The sequence below is a fragment of the Enhydra lutris genome, unplaced genomic scaffold (genome assembly GCF_002288905.1).
Source record: "Enhydra lutris kenyoni isolate GAN:26980312 unplaced genomic scaffold, ASM228890v2 scaffoldscaffold7, whole genome shotgun sequence".
NCBI lineage: Eukaryota > Metazoa > Chordata > Mammalia > Carnivora > Mustelidae > Enhydra > Enhydra lutris.
In genome coordinates this window covers 36410620-36430912 of record NW_019154091.1, presented here as the reverse complement: position 1 = coordinate 36430912, position 20293 = coordinate 36410620, and the positions used below count along the sequence as shown (strand labels likewise).

The 20293-nt window shown below is 36.8% G+C and overlaps 1 protein-coding gene across 2 annotated transcripts; it reads left to right on the top strand.

Moving 5' to 3' along the window:
- Nucleotides 1–6629: 6629 nt before the first annotated feature.
- On the top strand, nucleotides 6630–16286 carry LOC111142292 (killer cell lectin like receptor B1). Of its 2 annotated transcripts, XM_022495351.1 has the most exons (6): nucleotides 6630–6729; nucleotides 10209–10307; nucleotides 10992–11066; nucleotides 11995–12149; nucleotides 12524–12633; nucleotides 16139–16286. In XM_022495351.1, exons 1-6 carry the CDS (start codon nucleotides 6630–6632, stop codon nucleotides 16284–16286), a joined length of 687 nt encoding a protein of 228 aa, XP_022351059.1. The 2 variants fall into 2 exon arrangements, with proteins under 2 accessions (XP_022351059.1, XP_022351060.1); XM_022495352.1 differs by lacking the exon at nucleotides 10209–10307 and having other exon boundaries at nucleotides 6645–6729.
- The last annotated feature ends 4007 nt before the right edge of the window (nucleotides 16287–20293 follow it).

Below are 20293 nucleotides of genomic sequence, written 5' to 3'. Positions count from 1 at the left end.
TTTTTTTTTTTTTTTTTTTTTGACAGAGAGAGACACAGCAAGAGAGGGAACATAAGCTGAGGGAGTGGGAGAGAGAGAAGCAGGCTTCCTGCTGAGCAAGGGGCCTGATGCAAGGCTCAATCCCCAGACCCTGGGATCATGACCTGAGCCAAAGGCAGACACTTAATAACTGAGCCACCCAGGCACCCATCTTGTTCTTTCTTTGAGCTGAATTTTTCTGCCTTGTCGTTTTATCCAGATAAGAATAGATGAATGAGAGAATAAAACACTAAAAGGGTAGCAATGACTCCAGAAAAATATGCACTAACCAAATTGGAAGAGACCTGAAACTGGGGGAAGAAGAAAGGAGGGGAAGGGGGGAATATATATATATATATATATATATATATATATATATATAATAGAACAGAGCCACACACTTGCTTTTGGGTGTATTTTGATCTGCTAGAAGAAACTGCCTCCCAAAATTTTAAAGAAAGAAAAACTTATATAGATACATAAATAAGGGTAAATATGATGAAAGGATGGAATATGACTATAAAGACAAAAATTTAAAAATATTTTTAAAAAGGAATTTTTTATAAATAAGAAGTTGTTTGAAAAAAGAAAAAAAGAAAAAGGAAAGAATGTGACCAAGCTGGAGACTAGAACAAAGCCATGTGCTAGATTTAGGGTATACTTTGATCTCTTAGAAGAAACTGTATCCCAAAATTTTTAAAAAGAAAAACCTATATACAAAAATAAGGTTAAATACAATGAAGGGATAGAATAAGACTATAACAATGAAAATTTTAAAAGTCTTTTTAAAGATATTAAGGTAAAATCGTTTTAAAGGGTTAAAATAGGAAAGAGGAAATTTTTTTTTAAATAGAATAAGAAAAAAACAATTTTAATTTAACTTTGAAAGACTATAGAGTCATCAGAAAACAATCCATGAATTCTGTGTTCCATTCCCCTAGCTCGGAAGTTCGGCAGTTCTCATTTGGTGAACTTTGTCTTGGCTGGATGTTCATGCTGATCTTCTGGGGGAGGGGCCTGTTGCCATGATTCTCAAATGTCTTTGCCTGAGGAAGAATTGCACCACCCTTGCTAGGGGCCAGGCTAAGTAATCTGCTCGGATTCGCTTTTGGGAGCTTTTGTTCCCTGAAGACTTTCCGTACCACTTTGGAGGACAGGAATGAAGATGGTGGCCTCCCAGTCTCTGGCCTGCAGGAGCCCGGAGCTTGGGTCCCCAATCCTCAATGCACCCTCAGAGAAAAGTAGTCAATCCCTCCCATCTCCTTGGTCTCCGGCCGAGCTCCGAGCTCACCCAGCCTGTGACCAGGCATTTCTATCTCTGGTGTTTGGAGTCTCCAAACCCAGGCCTGTTTGGAGTCTCCAAACCCAGCAGATTCCTCCAGTGTGTTCCTGCATGGCTCCTCCCAGAGGAGGAAGGTGAGTCTCCCTGGATCTGCCACTTGTGGGGACCCTTCTCAAAGAATAGTGGCCCGACTCTGACTGGATCATGGTTTAAGGTAACACCAAGCTGAAAGCCCCTCCTGGGCTCCATCTCTGCAGTGGCTTCCCTGTTCTGATACCTGGGAGCTCTGCCGCACTCAGACACCCCCGGTCTTTCTGTGACCCTGCGGGTTCTGAGACCACACTGTCCCCATGAGGGCTCCACCCCCTACTTAACCTCTGGAGCCACATCCCTCACTGGAGCAGACTTTTAAAAGTTCTGATTTTGTGTTCCATTGCTCTCTCACTTGCCAGGAAGTGGCTGATGGAGGCTCCCTCCCCCAGTGGTCTATCTTTCCAAATATCACCTCAGATTCACTTCTCCACATGTCCTACCTGCCAGAGGGTGGTCACTTTTCTGTTCATAGAATTGCTGCTCTTCTTCTCTTCAATCTCCTGTTGAGTTTGTAGGTGTTCAGAATGGCTTGATAACTATCTAGCTGAACTGCTGGGACTTGATGAAATTTTGATCTCCTACTCCTCCACCATCTTGCTCCTCCTCTCCTTTGCTTATTTTTTAATCATGCTTTTTGATTTTTTGTTGTTGCAGTATATGAGTCATAGAAATTCTTTATATATTCTGGATATTAACCCCTTATCAGATACATGATTTGCAAACATTTTCTCCTATTCTGAGGGTTGATTTTTCACTTTGTTGTGTCCTTTGATGCACAAAAGATTTAAAGTTTGATGTAGTCCCATTTGCCTAGCTGTGATGTTGTCTTTTTTGGGGTATCAAATAAGAGAAATCACTGCTACATTCAATGTTATAAAGTTTTTCCTGTATGTTTTCTTCCGGAACTTTTATAAATTTAGGTCTTACACTTACATTGTTAGTTGATTTTTATATGTAAAATAAGTAAGATTCCAACTTCATTCTTATGCATGTCTACTTCCCAACATTATTTGTTGGAGAGATTCTCTTTTACCCTTGAGTAGTGTTGGCAGACTTATTGAAGACCGTATAGCCAAAAACATGAGAGTTATTTCTAGGTTCCCTATTTTATTGATTCATTTGTCTGTCTTCACACCAGTACCACACTGTTCTAGTTACTGTAGCTTTATGATATGTTTTAAAATCAGAAAGTATGAGTTATCCAACTTTGTTCTTTTTCAAAGTTGTTTTGTCTATTTGAATTTCCTAGAGATTCCATATGAATTTTAGGATGATTTCTTTCTATTTCTTTTTTTTTTTTAGGGGGGAGGGGCAGAGAGAGAGAGAATCCTAAGCAGGCTCTAAGTACGGCACAGAGCTTGACGTGGGCCTCAGTCCCATGACCATGAGATCAAGATCTGAACTGAGATCAAGAGTTGGATGCTTAAATGACTGAGCCACCCAGGCACCCCTTTTTTTTTTATACTCATGAGGAAAAAAAGTATCTTAGGGATTTTGATAGGAATTGCATTTAATCTAAAGATTATTTTATGCGTATGTACTTTTTAACAATATTAAGTCTTCCAATCCATGACATGGTCTGCCTTTCCATTTATTTATGGAAATAAATAATTATTAAATAATTATTATTTAATTCCTTTCAGTAATGTTGCATAGATTACAACATACAAGTTTTTCATTTCCTTAATTAGATTTATTCCTAAGTATTTTATTCTTTTTGATGTTATTATAAATGGATTAATTTTCTTCATTTCCTTTCCTCTCATGTCTGCCTGAAATACTGTAGCTCTGCTTGCTGCTCCCCTCAGTTTTGAGTAGCTTATGTTGAACTGGTCCCCTAAAAACTCTGAGTTAGGCAAGACAGAAACCAGTTAATTGAGTAGCCTTCAGACAATCCAGAATGTTGGGTGCATGGTCCACTCTTTTTTTTTTCCCCATCTTGAAGGAGGTTACATGGGGTTTCCTCCTAATGTCTCCACAATATGCTGTGTAAGTGTAAGGGCACTAATGAGTTTACCAAATGCTGGGAATTATCCTACCCCTTTGGGTGGAATGTTTTCTTGGTTTTATAATAGCCTGGGTGCTGCAGTTTCTCAGGTGGTCTCTAGAACTCCTACAGAGGTGTTCTGTTCCATATATTGTTGTTAATACAGTGGAAGAAGAAGGGTCTGTAGCTTCCTAGCCTGCCTTTTCTTTTATATTATAAGCCTGGAATGGATTCTCTTGTCTCATGATTACCACATATTGCTTCTTGAGTTTCCACCTTCTTGCACCCAATTATTCTCTTACCACTCATTTTTCCATTTCTAGCTATCTTCTGGCCTCTATTATATTTCCTCACACTCAAAAGTAACTTTGTTTTTTTTAACCTCTTTTCCTGTCCACTCCCAACTCCCACTATTAACCTAGAAAAGCTCAAAGCCAAAATAGGTGATACAGTAAAAAGAAATCTTTCTTTATTGTTTTTTTAGTTACTCAATATCATTGCTACTATTATACATTCTAAATCTCACGGTTTGTAATCATTCATTCTCTGAAATACTTAGCTTTAACATCATATATATTATATGTGTGCCTACTCTGTATGTATGTGTATATGTGTGTGTGTGTGTGTGTATATATATATATATATATATACACACACACATACATACACTATATGTGCTGTGACGTATATATGCATATAACATATATACATATGACAGTGTATTCCTAAATTCTGATATCCTTTTTGCAAAAGTGCCATCTAGATGAATAGAATGAACATAACTAAAAACATTCTCCAAGTATGAATTTCCATGAAAGGTTTATTTTATATGTATGCAATAATGATTACACAATAAGGGTCTTTCATGACAGATGATTGTGAAGATGGCTGTAACAAGCAAAATGAACCATCAATATGTTGGATAGTATAGATGCACAAGTAAAGACTCCTTTTTTGTTCTGACTTCTCTTTAAGCTATGGAAACACTCTGAAAGGAACATTCAAATGAATTATTTTTCACATGGCCATTGTGGATTCTTAATATTCACAATCATGCTTTGTAACTTTATTTAAGATTTTACTTATTTATGTGAAAGAGAGAGTGCATGAGCATGGGAAGGAGATGGACAAACAGACTCCCCACTGAGGGGAAGCCCTACAGTCCTGGCTCCATCCCAGGACTGTAAGATCCTGACCTGAGCAGAAGGCTGAGGCACCCAGGCATCCTGGTTCTGCATAACTTTAAATTAAACTTTATTGCACTAAAAGCATTTATTTAAATCCCCTGATTAACAGATTTCTGTTATTTCTATTGTTCTTCCTCAAATATCCCCACACTTTTTACTTGCTACATGAGTGTTTATTTATTTGTGGTTCATGAACCACCCCAGTTACCTGGGATGGTTTTTTTTTTTTTTTTTTTTAACACAACCCCCATCTCAGACTAACTTTATCTTAGGAAGGGAAGAGTATGTGTGACAAGATTCTACATTATTAACAAGATTCCAGGTGCTCCTTATATAGACACTAAAATTCAGGAATCATTGTTCTATATAGATAACCCAGTATCCCCTTCCATAATCCTGGCAGATTATGTTTACTCTAAAAATTTAGGTGAAGCATGTGACAAAACCAAATATCACAGCACAAATAAAGTGACTCTTAGTTTACCAAATAATCAGATAGTTAAAGAACATTGTCACTGAGTCACTGAAGAGTGCATATAATGGTATTATCAACCTAAGCTAGTTTTAGTGACCCAGTATATCATACTCAAAACTCAGAATTTGGCGGAAAGGTGAAACATCCACCTTCTAAATAATGGTGGATAAGCATTGGTGTATCACTGTAATAATCAAACTCTCACAAGAAAATGAAAAGAAATATTTAGAAGTTTTTAAATTCAGAATATTATCATCAACAATGCTGGATATATTTTTATAATATATGAACACGTATTTTTCATACGTTTCTAAAAACAGCAACCTCTTTTGATTTTCCTCACCATCAGCTTAAGGATGCATAGATTATAAATGTAATGGGGCACATGGGTGGCTCACTGGGTTAGGCATAGGCCTTCCACTCAGATCATGATCTTGGGGTCCTGGGATTGAAACTCCCCTCACCTGTCAGGCTCCCTGCTTAAAGGGGAGCCTTCTTCTCCCTCTCCGTCTGCCACTCCCCCTGCTTGTACTCACACATTCTCTCTCTTTCTCTCTCTCTCTCTCTCTCTGGATAAATAAAATCTAACAAAATTTTTTTAAAAGTAACAAATGTCATATTTTTCTTTTTGGGTCATTCAACTCTCACACATTCTTACTTTTCATAATTATCAGTAATCTTTAAGGAATAAGTGTGTGCGGCTATAGCAGGCACAGAATGAAAACTTTCTGCTGTGAACAGACACTTCCTGCCTTCTGGGGAGTCAAAACCAGGAGACTGCTTTCACTATCCAGTGATTTTGAGCATTTGATACAGTTCTGCCCTGATTACATTAAGTGACTTTGAGGATCCTGTTTTTCTCTTTTCTCATTTGTAAAGTGGAAATGTCAGATTTGATGACATCCAAGGTCCTATACCCAAAAATTCTTGAAAGAGGAAATTCCACAGACTTAAGTGCTCCACTTTCTATAATTCTGGCAGATTTCAATTTTTTTTTTACTTACATAGAAACTTGGTTATACTCAGGAGTGGTTTATAGATGCTTTTTTTTTTATTATCTTATAAGTGGCCGTTTCCACATTTAGATGCTCTTTTCCATAGTTTGCAACTTTATTTGGAACACAAATATTTCAGGAAGAATTTAGAGCTTTTAAAAGGCATCCTGCCACTTTTTGCATAAATGTTTATTTTTTGTAGCATTGAATTAACTATTATTTCTCTTGATTACTGAGTCTTTTTGGAGAGTCCCTTAAATTACACCCTAGATGAATGTCTTATTTGCCTCATCCTGGTTCTGACGCTGAGAAAGATACTCAAAAGTAACGGTTAGAAAGATAACGACAAAATTTTGCCCAAATTTTGTAAAACAGACCAGGTAATTAAGCAAGGTAGATATTACGTTTCTAAGTATATTGGACACCCAATAAGTGGATTGTCTCACTAATTTACGGAGAAAACCCACAGCTAAAAGTGTGGGTGGGAGGGAATACAAGAGAGACAACAAAGCATTTCAGACTGGGCACTTCCTTTTGCTGATCTTGACTCACAGAACTTGGAGTCTGCCCTTACACACAAGTTCAGTGCCATATGCCCCTGTTTGCAATGGATGGACAAGTGGTATATGCTGACTTAAACTTATCGAGGGGTTCTTGCCTTACAAGTTCATCACCCCCATCACTTCCTCAAGGTAGGTACCTTTAATTTTCCTTTTGGCATTTGTTTATCTTCCAGAGTTACAATTTCTTCTTGTATTTAGGATTTTAAATCACTGCTCTGAGGATGAGCAGCAGTCCTATATTTACGTTATGGTGGTGCAGCACAGTTTGTCTGTAGGTAACAATAACTGTGCAGAAAAGCACAGACCTTATAGATATCATTTTTTATCAAGATATTAGTGTGGGGGCATGTGGGTGGCTTAGTCAGTTAAGTGTCTGCCTTCAGCTCCTGTCATGATCTTAAGGTCCTGGCATCGAACCCACCATCAAGGAGGCTGCTTAGTGGGGAACCTGCTTCTTCCAGTACCCCTGCTTGTGCTCACTCACTCTCTCTGTCAAATAAATAAATAAATAAATCTTTTTTTTTTTTAAAGACACTAGTGTGAAAATAGAACATCACTTCTATTACTGAGCCTTAAAAACCAGGAAGAAATATTTTACACGTATAAACAAAGTAATATTTTTACAGACACATTACTACCTTGCTGTAATGGCAACCTACATTATTCCAAATCCCTCCACAAAATACTAAGATTAAGTTCCAATGAATTCACTTCTATAGTATTTTTTCACAATGTAAAGTATAAGCTTAATGATTAACATCCTTCCCTCTCCAAAGAGAAGGGGGAGAAAATTCTGGAAGAAAATCATATTCAAGATCAAAGACTTCAATATAATTAAAGTGTGATAGTTTCTGACTTTGAAATTTGATACTGGAAAAGTATTACAGTTTAGGGATGCCTGGGTGGCTCAGTCAGGTAAGCCACTGCCTTCGGCTCAGGTCATGATTCCAGGGTCCTTGGATCAAGTCCCACATCAAGCTCCTTGCCTGGCAGGAAGCCTGCTTCTCCCTCTGCCTGTTCTGCCTGCCACTTCCACCGCTTGTGTGCTCGCTCTCACTCTCTCTCTCTCTGACAGATAAACAAAATCTTTTAAAAAAAAAAAAAAAGTATTACAGTTTAGAAGGAGATAAGCCATGAGACACTGGAGAATATCATTAACGAACGAGCCTATTTGATACTTGTTGAAATCACACTTCTCTGTGGCGGTGGGGGGAAATGGGGAAGTGTAATGTGAAGTAATAGGTGAGGGATGCCATGATCTGGACATGGGTGAAAAAAAGACTAGGAACTAGGCTGAAAATACATATGAAATTATCATGACTTTCTGAAATCTAACCAAATGTAATATTGGGATTTTTATCTAATCTGATATTCATTTCATGTTGTGCTAAGCATGTGGTCTATATCCTTTTAGGATGATTTGGTATAGGTTTGCAACTATTAAATTAGCAATGTTCTAAATTGGGAAAAAAGGTTTAGGGGTTACTAAATAAGTTTCACTATACTGTTCATATAGTGGTTAAGGGAAATTGAATGATTTTGATAACTGCAGTTGGGGTTTGGTTTAGTCACAGTTATTTTTTTATGGGACAGAGTAGGAGTTCTTTTACCCTATTTAGATCTAGCAAAAGTGGAGAGAAAGGAAAATCATGTTGAAAGGGAATGTCAGAAAAAAGGAAGAGAAAAGAGGCAGGGAGATTTTCTTCAAAAGCTATTCTATGACCCCAAACCAGTGGGTCCAGAAAATTTGTCTAGTCTGATTATATTTTTATCCTACAAAATATCATCCTGAAAGCTAACCTAAAAAAGTAGAATAAAGTCAACAAAATGTGTCATTAAAAACCATTGACCTGATACTACATTTATTGTGAAACCACTACTGAGCTTCTTGGCCAAATTTTTCAGGCTGTGGTTACTGTAAAATAGTGAGCACAACCAAAGGAGTCAGTAAAACCAGACAGAGATGTGAACATTGACCTATTTTGTCATAGCCAAGGGGTTTGGTCCCTTAGAAAAATATGTAAGGTGTTGGCAAAATTCCTCTAGAGGTTATTCATTCATTCAAAAATAAGCACCTCCTGGGGTGCCCGGGTGGCTCAGTTGGTTAACCGGCTGCCTTCAGCTCAGGTCATGATTCCAGGGTCCTGGGATTGAGCCTCGCATTGGGCTCCCTGCTCAGCGGAGAGCCTCCTTCTCTCTCTCCCCCTCTCCCTGCCGCTCTGCTTACTTGTGCTCTCTCTCTAGCTCTCTGTCAAATAAACAAATAAAATATTAAAAAAAAAAAGAATTTAGAAAAATAAGCACCTCCTATATGCCAGGCATGCTATTGGTGCTGAGACTACAGCAGTAAACAAAATAGAGAAAAATATTTTCCTTTATTACATTTATATTATACTACTATAAACACAGATAAACAAAGAACTAAGTATATGTAAAAAGTTCATGTGATATTAAGTGCAATTGAAGAAAATAAAAAATGGAAGTGGAATTAAGTTTTGAGGGAGGGGACTGTATCAAGTGGAATATTTACAGAAGGTGATGGCGAGATGACACTGGAGTCAAGACCTGAAAGAATTGTGGGATAAATATTTTTATTAGAAAATTACTCTCACGATTTTTCCCTATGAAATCCAAAATTTTAAAGATGTCTACAACGAGGATGCCTGGGTGGCTTCATCGGTTAAGCATCTGCCTTTGGCTCAGGTCATGATCCCAGGGTCCTGAGATCAAGCTACCCCATCAGAAAGGCCGCTTCTCCCTCTGCCTGCCACTCCCCTTGCTTGTGCTCTCTTTCTGTCAAGTAAATAAATAAAATTTTTTTAAAAATTAAACAAATAAAGATGTTGAGAACCAAAATACATTGATAAAGTTATGATTAATTTAGGCTTCCATTTCATTAATTAATACAATCACAATTTCTGATGAACATGAGATATACAATATATTACAAATGATATGATTACAGAGAAATACAAATGTGTTTGATATCTTGTTAGAATATGCAATGTTGTAGACATAAGTTTGTGCTACGTTACATTCATTGAAATACTGAAAATAATATGCAGCTTCACAAAACACTCTTCCTTAATGTCATGCATCTGATTCAAGTTGGAGATAATTGTTTTAGACAACAATAAAGTAGAGGAATCCATGTCCAAGAACAGAAATGTAGTATATCACCGGAACCTAAAATAGTGCTTAACACAAAATAGAGCCTCAGTAGAGCTCTTTCTAAAATACTTTGACCGGATGAAGGCCATCCTTTTTAAACAAAGTCCTTTAACTTACTCCCTACAATAGGGTATGTGCTTCATTTTCACACCAGCGCTTGGCAATTTTCAAAACTTTTCCACATCTATCCCACCTGATTATTACAGTGATCATTTGTACATAAGACAAGCATAAATATTTCTGTTTTATCAATGAGCAAACTCTCAGCTGGATCTCACTGAGAATCCACCTCCTGGGACCCTAATATGGGTGATAAATGTTCTTCCCTGCTCCCAGCTCCCAACCTGAATCTGCCTATATGTGATCCAAAACGCCCTTGCTTTTTGTACCAGATGTACTCAACTGGGTTAACTGAGTATATTTTCTTAACTTCTCAGACATCTGTCAAGGTTCATCTTGGCATCATTTTGCTCTGAAACTTGGTTGTACCGCAGTTATTGTTCTTACTTTGACTGTGATTGGGTTGAGTGTTTCAGGTAAGTGATTCAAGATCATTTGCTTCAGAATACTTATATTATTTCTATCACAAATACTAGAGTATCAACATCATTTGGCCACCTCAAACTTAGTGAAAGACTAATAAATAAAAACAATTACAAAACAGTGTTTTACACAATGCTCGGCCCAAACCTCCTCTGCAAACTTCAGCCTTTCACATTTATCTTCTTAATTGCTCTGATCATCTTCATGGGGTATTTCAGATGTGTTCCCAGAACCTGAAAATGATCACAATTGTAATAAAAACATGACAATGACAAAGAAGAATAAAAATTTCCCCTATTTACAGTTTTTTTAAGTGTTACTAAATTCCAGAATGCACTAGGCGATCTCTCCTATGGGGTAAGCATGATTATATTCATTTTGAAGATGAAAAAGCTTGGTCAGGAGTCTAAACAACTTAAGAGTAGATAGCAGGTAAGTCAGTGTCTGTGTGAGTTCACTGTTTCATGTGTTTTCTTGTTGTTTGTGTGTGTATGTATGCTGTGTTCTAACACATATGTTGTGTTCTAGACCCTTTGCTATGACATTACTATCGCTTTATCTTCCATCAACATTAAACCTTGTTGAGATAATACAGTCTCCTAACGTGATCAATATAACATATCCATTTCACCACATTCAGCATTTAATTTTCTTAATGGTTTCTCCTTACTTATTAGTGATATTCTTAAGACGAAACTCATCAATAGAAGAAAGCCGAGTGGATGTTCAAGAGAACAGGAATGAAACAAAAGGTAATTTGGTAGCTCGAACTTCCTAAAAATAATAGCCCATATTTGACAGATACCAAACTTTACATTAAGATGGCATTATCTTTCTCATTTTATGTTTGACAAAACTGAGAAATGGAAAGGATAAGCAAATTGTTTAGTCACCCAGTAAGAGGTGACAACGGAAATTACACCTGTGGCCAGACATCAAAGTCTATGATCTTAATCACCAGCTCATGCTCCCTCATGAAAAGTTGCTGCTAGAATATTCAATAATTAATAGTCAAATAACACATTAAAAAGTAAACTATGGGCTCACGTGAAATATTTGATGATCTTAATGAGCATGTCAAAAAGTTAATTATTGTCCTATTGTCCTTTTTGGCCTGAAGTTAGCAAATAGATAATTTGGCAATAAGAAATTTTCCGTATAATTTGTCATTAATTTAGTGAAATCAATTATTATCTACCTTGCAATTTACACATTGTTTAAAATAAACATTTTTTGGAAAACTACATATTGGAGTCAGCCCTAGTATGAGTAGGAATTATTATTACAGGAAACTCAGGAATAGTTTTGACTTCTACCACCATCTGATTATGTGGACTTAAATTATTCTGTTAGTGCATTAAAAAGTAGGATGTGGCTGCTTAAATGACATTGATGGTCTTTCCCTATTCTAATATTCTATGATTCCATTGATGCTCAATATAACTATAATTCCATTTATGCTCAATAGAGTTCATGGTTGTGAATTTCCACTTCTTGACACCAGAATGAACAGTAAGTCTCAAAAACCTCAAATTATAATAAATTCATTTGTTGTTCTCACAGTGAGAATCAGAGACTTCTGTGCATTTACAGTGACCTGTACATGTATGATTAGTTGTGGTGGGTGGAGACAGGATAGAAATATAACACTTACTTATTTCTTCTTTCTGTTTACCTCAGAGAAACCAAACCTGTTAAAGTGCCCAGGAGACTGGCATCTACTCCGAGAAAAATGCTTGTTTCTTTCCCATGCTTCCAACACTTGGAAAGACAGTCTGACTGATTGTTCCACAAAAGAATCCAGTTTGCTGCTTATTCAAGATCAGGAAGAATTGGTAAATAATTAAATAAGATACCTTAGTAAAACTCAGCACTTTTTTCTAACCATACCAAGATCTTCTGGCTTTAGCCCAAACGTTCTACGCAGATAGAAGTAGCAAATTTGACTTCAAGAAGCTCACAGTCTGAGAGACTATACACAGGTGTAAGCAAATAATTGAATATAATTTGATGCATACAACAATATTAGTATAAATGTAGACATAATAATATCACAAAGAAAGAATAATTAACTCTGATGGGGAGTTAGGAAAGGTATCATAGACTAGGTACACTTGAACTCTGGTTTAGAGAACGAGTAGAAAAATGCAAACCATGAATAGCTAATGCCAATTCAGTATTCAACATTTTTTTTTCATTTCATTGGTAGAAACTCATACAAAACTGGATAAACGAAAAGGGAATGCTATTTTGGATTGGATTAACATTATCTGAAAAGAAATGGAAGTGGATAAATGGCTCATTTTTAAATTCAAATGTGTGAGTATTAGACCAGCTAATTTGAATATTCACTCTATATCAGGTTTATATTTCACGATAGTAATACTGTTATGGAAGATTGAGTTTTGTGGTTTTAATTTAGTTTAGAAATTTTCAAGAGGTTCAGAATAGACTAAGATGAATGATGTTGAAGTTGGTTTGTTGAAAATTTCCATATGTGAAAAGACTTAATAGCAGTATCTATTTTTATCTGCAAAGGGGTTTTAGAGGAGACAAGGAACAGACTAACTTTTTTGGGAGGGGGCACATGAAATTAAACATCTCTAGCTGGTGGCTTTTAGCATGCAAAAAATTTTAAGTAGTGTTTTTCAAGTTGTGGAACAACATGCCTTGGTTGGTCACAATCAGCCGTGGAACAGTGAATATAAGAGGGGAGAAAAAAGTAAATATCAGAGTGCAGATCCCAGACACACCAAAAGCTTAGTGATTAACACATATTTTATATGCTATATATATTCTATATTGTATTCTCACGACGAGATAGAGAAAATAAAATGTTATTTAAAAATCATAAGAATAGAAACGACATTTACAGTAGTGTATTCTATTTATCCAAAAAGAAATGCATAAAAGTGTGTAGTCCAAACCCATGTTTGAGGGTCAGCTTTGTATTTTAACTAGTGGTGTAAAGGAGACAGTTATTTGAGGAAATGGGATTAATATGGCTTGATTAATGGGATAAATATGGCTTGATTAATATGGATTGATGCTGCACAGGTAAATTACATATTTTAACAGAATTCATGGTTAATTATACAACAAGGGAAGAGTATTTTTTTTTTCATCAGAAGCAAAAGCATGTAGGAATTCAATAATGTTTCTGTAAAGAACTTTTTGATAGGGCACCTGGGTGGCTCAGTGGGTTAAAGCCTCTGCCTTCGGCTCAGGGTCCTGGGATTGAGTCCCGTGTCAGGCTCTCTGCTCAGCAGGGAGCCTGTTTCCTTCTCTCTCTCTCTCTCTGCCTGCCTCTCTGCCTACTTGTGATCTCTCTCTCTCTGTCAAATAAATAAATAAAATCTTTAAAAAAAAAAAGAACTTTTTGATAAATTTTTCAGAAGAGATATTATGTCACATTTTTTGAGTCTTTGATTCAATCAAATTTGCATAAATTATAGTTAAAATTTTTTTACCATTCAAAAAACATGAGGAACATGAGGAAAAAACATGAAATTTAAAACACAGGAGCATGTTCAAGTTTATCTAAGCTGTAGTGATTATATGGAAAGTGTTAAACATTGAAAAAAAGCTGCCTTCATTAGAACATTTTCACATTGTTTGACCTATGTTCTAAACTATTTTTTAAAATATGATTCTTTAAAATATTACCTTAAAGTAAGTGTTCTGGGAGGTGCAGTTGGTTAAGTGTCTGACTCCTGGTTTCGGCTCAGGTCATGATCCCAGGGTCCTGGGACAGACCCTCGTGTTGGGCTCTGTGCTCAGCAGAGTCTGCATAGGATTCTCTCTCCCTCTGTATCTCTCCCTGTGTGCTCTCTCACTCTCTCTAAAATAAATAAATCTAAAATAAATAAATAATAAATAAATAAAGTGTCCTGAAAAGGTAAGCATACTCATTCTGTTAAATAAAATCTATCCTCACACCACATGTACACCACAAACACACACAGTAAAACACACCAAAAACAACACCCACACACACCAAACACACATCACACATATACCACACACACCACACACAAAACATACTCACTACACATATACAACACATATATACACCACATGTATTCCACACATATACCACAGACACACACACACAGAGCACAGAAACACACATAAAAATCTGTCCTCATATTTTTATATGCTTTCTGGGTATTATATCCTATACTTTACATATAAATGAAATTTTGATATTGACTTACTTTTAATTTTTCAGACATACAGTAAAGGTTAATTTTGGTTGATTCAATTTAATGTATGTGTACTTATTTTACTGAGGTTCATAATGAAATTGGAAAACACACTGAAGTGTCTCTGAGCAGAAATATAGGTAAAGTGGATGAATTAAATTCAGCTGAACATTCCATTTTACTCTGGAATAAAAATGATGCTTTGAGTAAGATAGCGGTGATCAGATAAATGTAGAAGGTATCGGGTTAGAGTAGAAAAGGCATCAGATTCTGCCTCCATTTTAACTGTCAGCCTGGCTTGCTGGTACAGAGAAAAATAGAGGGTGATGATAATTTTTCTCACAGGACTGTTTAGGGATTAAATGAGATAAGGTTAGAGAACCAATCTGAGATCCTGTCAAGGAAAGCTTGGGAAGCCATTGATAGCCTTTTGGAAAGACAGTCATTGGTCTGGCCATCTGAGCATTAAAAAAGATGTCTTGAAAGCTGAAGAAGGGATCAAAAAGATAGAAGAAATAAAACATGGTGGACTTCGGCAATAGCCCCGTTGAGAGAAGTTCATAATTTGACAAGAGTGTCAGACACTAGGGAAGAATCAGATTGGCCACTGAGGACCAAGGAACTGCATGAAGAAATGCAATGAAGTAACAAAGAAAAGCTGTGACAGAACCCTGTCCACAGCCACCACTCCAGTTGGTTTGAAACACATATGTGAGTCTTGAACTCACCCCATTCCTGGCACCTGACCCTAATGCTGCCTATTCCATTGTTGATTCTACTCTCTCACCCTCACCAGCAGTGAACCCCAAACCTCCTGTTTGTTGGAACTAATGGCATATTGAAGCACACACCCTCCAACCTCTGTCTGGAATGGGAAAAAAAGGAAACTTCTGACCACATGCCACAAAAAGAAAGCGTCTTTTCCTAGCTGCGTCCATAGTCTGTAGACCCTGTATGTTCCTCATTCACTGCATACTTAATACATTTACTTTACATTTACATTTAAGCATTGTCATACTTTCACATGTGCCATCTCAATGTCTCCCCCAAATATTAGTGGTTATGTTCTGTATATTTAAGAAAATTGAAGTTCAGTAAAGAAAATTTCACATGATATGTTAATGATAGAATAAGAATAAGAAGAGAATCCCAGTTTCCAAAGCTTGTTTTCTTTGTATATGTTATTATGAAGCTTCTTGTTAGAGGAGATGCTTTTCCAGTGAAGATGAACTTGCAAGTTCCAAAGATTGATAGAGCTTTAAATTAAAGGTTTATTTCAGGGTGCCTCAGTGGCTCAGATCTCAGGGTCTTGGAATTTAGCCCCATGTCCAGCCCAGAGTTGAGTCCCACATCAGGCTCCACACTCAGCATGGAGTTTACTTGGGAGTTTCTCTCCCTCTCCCTCTGCTCCTCCCCCTATTTGTGCTCTAAATAAATAAATAAATGAAATGTTTTTTTGAAAAATTTTATACCATTATATTTGTGACTGTGTACTTATGCTATACTTAATAATTTAGCATCCCATTGTTTCCTGAAGTTTACAGGAGACACTGGCTACATGAAGAGAATTATGTGAGAAAATCCCAAACACTAAGAGAAGCTTTTCTTTTGCTCCACAGATTACAAATTACTGGTTCTACTCAAGAAAGCAGCTGTGTTTTCATCTCACAGACAGGAATTGTTTCTGACTACTGTGACACAGAAAATCGATGGATCTGCCAAAAAGAACTAAAATCTGTCAGAAATAAAGTATGTTCTGAGTCTTGACTATATATTCCCTCTCAATTTCTTTACTTTCCATTACATTTCTCTGCAATTTCAACTATATAGACAGCTAAACTGGCCTAATGTGTATTTAGTAATGCAAAGTGAACAAATACTGAGAATTCTAAAACTATTGTGGATCTTACAGAAGTTCATGTCTAATCTGCTCATTAAATGAATGAGGAAACAAATATATGGGGAAAACATGTATCATTTTTTTTAAAAAGATTTTATTTATTTATTTGACAGAAAGAAAGAGACAGGGAGAGAGGAGACACAAGCAGGGGAAGAGGGAGAGAGAGAAACGGGCTTCCTGCTGGGCAGAGAGCCAAATGAGGAGCTCGATCCCAGGACGATGGGATCATGACCTGAGCCAAAGGCAGACACTCAACCGATTGAGCCACCCAGGTGCCCTGACATGTATCATTTTTAAGATACAGTGATTTTCTATGGGAAGAAGCCCAGAACAACTGAGAGAAATGGTTTCCAGTCCTGGCATATATGTGTGGTCTTCATTGATTTCCTCTATGCCTTAGCTCACCTCTTGAATAGTTTTAGTAAAAGATTACTAAAGTCCTGTGAATATTTCATAGTCTATGATTTTTCATATCATTACACAACTGGATTGTGGCAGAACATTGACTTAAGTCCATTCTGTTGACTCTGATATCAGAATCTCATAAACCAAAGAAACTCAGAAAGGGATCTACATTCTTCCCGCCCTTCCAATGCTCTTCACATTTTTTCTCATTACTTCTCTGTTTTCCATGTCTCCTTTCTATGGCTCACATTCATGCTGCAAGAAATATATAATTAAATTTTCCATTATTTAATGGAAAATGAGTGTTTTTTCAGCAAAAGGGAAATGTTTATTCAGATAAATATCATGAGTGTTAACTTTTTTTTAAAACATGCCACATCTTCTATGAAGATCTAATAAATAATAATACTGGAGACTTATAATAAAATTTCTGGAAAATAGATACCTACTTACTCTAATCGTTCAATGCCAATTTGAATTATATAAATTCTAGTACATACTATGATGACCAAAATAACATTTCATTTTCTGTTTTCCATAATGATTTATAATACTTGTTAATATACAATTTTGAATATGTCAAAAGCCCAAAGTATAATTCATTTGTGTAAGTTAGGAAATAAATTACTTAGATTTTGAAGTGTTTGGCACTTTTGAAGAAGAGACCTGTAAAGAACAGAAATCTGAAAAAAAAAATGTGTTTCTGTAATTGACAATGTACATTTCCATCCCTTGAAATGATGCTCAGTGCAACTTTCTTTTTTTTTTTTAAGATTTTATTTATTATTTGACAGAGAGAGACACAGCAGAGAGAGGAAACATAAGCAGGGGGAGTGGGGGAGGGAGAAGCAGGCTTCCCACCAAGCAGGGAGCCCGATGCCCGGCTTGATCCCAGGACCCTAGGATCCCAGGAACCTAGGATCATGACCTGAGCCGAAGGCAGACACTTAACAAATGAGCCACCCAGGCGCCCCTCAGTGCAACTTTCCAAAGCGAATCAGGGTACGGTTCTCTAAAACCATCCAGTTAATCCAGAATTCATTCCAAACATGGATCTATTCCTTCTCTTACACTTGTTAGATCCCAAATGAAGTGTTCCTAAGAGACACATCTATAAGAAAGTTTTACAATGAAACTGACTTCAAAAAGTTAGTTTCTGTCACCAGGATTTTCTATTGCAGCGAATTGTGTAAGACTGATGAATCACAGACCTGTACCTCTGAAACAAATAACACATTATACGTTAATCTAAGAAATTTTTTTTTAAAAATTAGATCTAAGAAACAATTCTGGTTACAGTACTTGAGTCAGTGTTTATTGACATTAACTAACTGCTACTCTAAAACATGTACCAAATACTTGGTACATCATTCAAGATCTGCCATCTACACTTCTGCTACGTGGCCCATAAGCTCTGTGTGCAGGCTCCCCCAATCTCCAAACCCCTCCTGACATTGCATGATTTCAAAGTATAATACATGTTGTCCCATGAGTGTGAGGTCTTCTTTTCACACATCTTCATGCTTTGACTAGAAAAACCAGAGTAGTTGCGGATGGCTTAAATCAAATGTTAATTCCTTTCTGGATGTTTCCTCAAACTTCTCTGTCTCTCCTAATTTGTAATTTATTTCTCTTTACTTTTCCGAAATATAATTACATTTCTTCTTTGCTATATTATAAGAATTGCTTTTATGTTTCTGAGGCCGGTTCCACAGCTCTCCTGGCTAGGGTTGCATGAGTACCAAGACAAAAAGAAAAGAAGAAAAGGAAATCCCTGACTTGTTTTAATATCGTGAGCTAAGCTGAGTAATGGCACAGTGTAGTCTATTCATGTCGCAGTAGATGGACCTTGAGGCTGGACCAGTGAGATTCCTTCTCTTTATTTTCTCCGCCGTGATTTGGAGATTTGAAGGCCGTTTTTGGAGATTTGCTTCCGTTTTACTTCCTGTACACTCATTTCACAGCCTGCTTCTCTAGGGGCAGTGCATGGTAAAAAGTAGTTTTCGTGGTATCTTACAAGACTGATGAATCACACGCCTGTACCTCTGAAACCAATCATACATTATATGTTAATTAATTGAATTTAAATTTTGAAAAAAAATTTTAAGTGGTTCTTGCGCAAAAACCCTTATGGTGGAAAAAAAACTAAAAATAAGATATCCTTGATGCATTAGCTTAGCTTTTTTAAAAGTCATTGTTTCCAATGCCCAGATGTGTAGGCAGCCAGGCCAGAGATTCTTTTGCTGTGTGAGGAACCTGCCCTTTACTTCCCTTGTTTGCCGTGGACTCCATTCTGCCACCTTGTGGACTTCACTGGTTTGGGTTGTGGTTTCCTGGCTGGGCTTGTTCTGCTCCAACCAAGCAAAGTAGAACAAAGGAAAAAAACACCTGAAACTGATGTTGTGTGTCAAGTGTACTCGAATTAAAAAAAAAAAAAAAAAAAAAAAAATTAAAAAAGATAATTTTGCCATGGAGAAATGATACAAACAAACAATAGTACTATATCAGGAAAGTTTTTTCCATTCTGTCCCATTGCAATGCCTTATTTCTTTCATAACGCAAGAAATGGGGAAATTATTTTGTTTATCTGTTTATTGTTTTGTTATTGTTATTTTGGTAGGCCAACTCTTGATCATGGCTCAGGTCATAATTCCCAGGGTTCTGGGATCGAGCCCCATGTGGGGCTCTATGCTCAGCAGTAAGTCTGCTTGAAGATTCTCTCTCCCTCTCCCTCTGCCCCAACTCATGCATGCTCTGACTCTCTCTCTCTCTCTCAAAGTAAATAACTTCCTCTCAAAATCTTTTAAGAAAATTATGCACTCTGTGAGAGGAAGGACCTATGTAGCATTATTAAACAATGTGTAGTTCTGGCACATGGTAAGTTCTCAGTAAGTATTTCCTGCACAAATAAATTATTGTACAATCAAATTTGTTGATTGAATGGGCTTGCCAAGATGGTCCTTGCTTGGGGTCTTTAATGTGACTGGAGTGAGATGGTGATGGGGACTGGCGTTATCTCAAAGCAAAGCTTTCCTTACCAACATCTGTGGTTACTGATTAGAACTGTTGCCTCAAACCTTATCAGGGTGGGTGGCTGAGTTAAAACAACAGCTTTTCTTAAAAGACCATTTTTCAAATAATAATAAAAGCAGCACAGAATGACTTGTCAGCATTTAGGAAGTGACCCACTGATAGAGCTGGAACCCAAATCTGATCTCCCAAGTATATGAAGTCGATTGCATATCTACCTCTCCATCTACCCCAACACAATCTAGTGGGGCCCTTTCAAAACAAACATTTGAACACTGTATACTCAAGAGTGTGCTTTGGATTTATCATTTGTGATTCATGGGAAATTTTCAAATATTCAATAACTTTAGGAAATAGGTAACTACTGCATGGCTACAAATTCCCAGGCAAAGACATTCAGTAAGCATAATCTCTAAATGTACTTCCAATTCTACTTAAA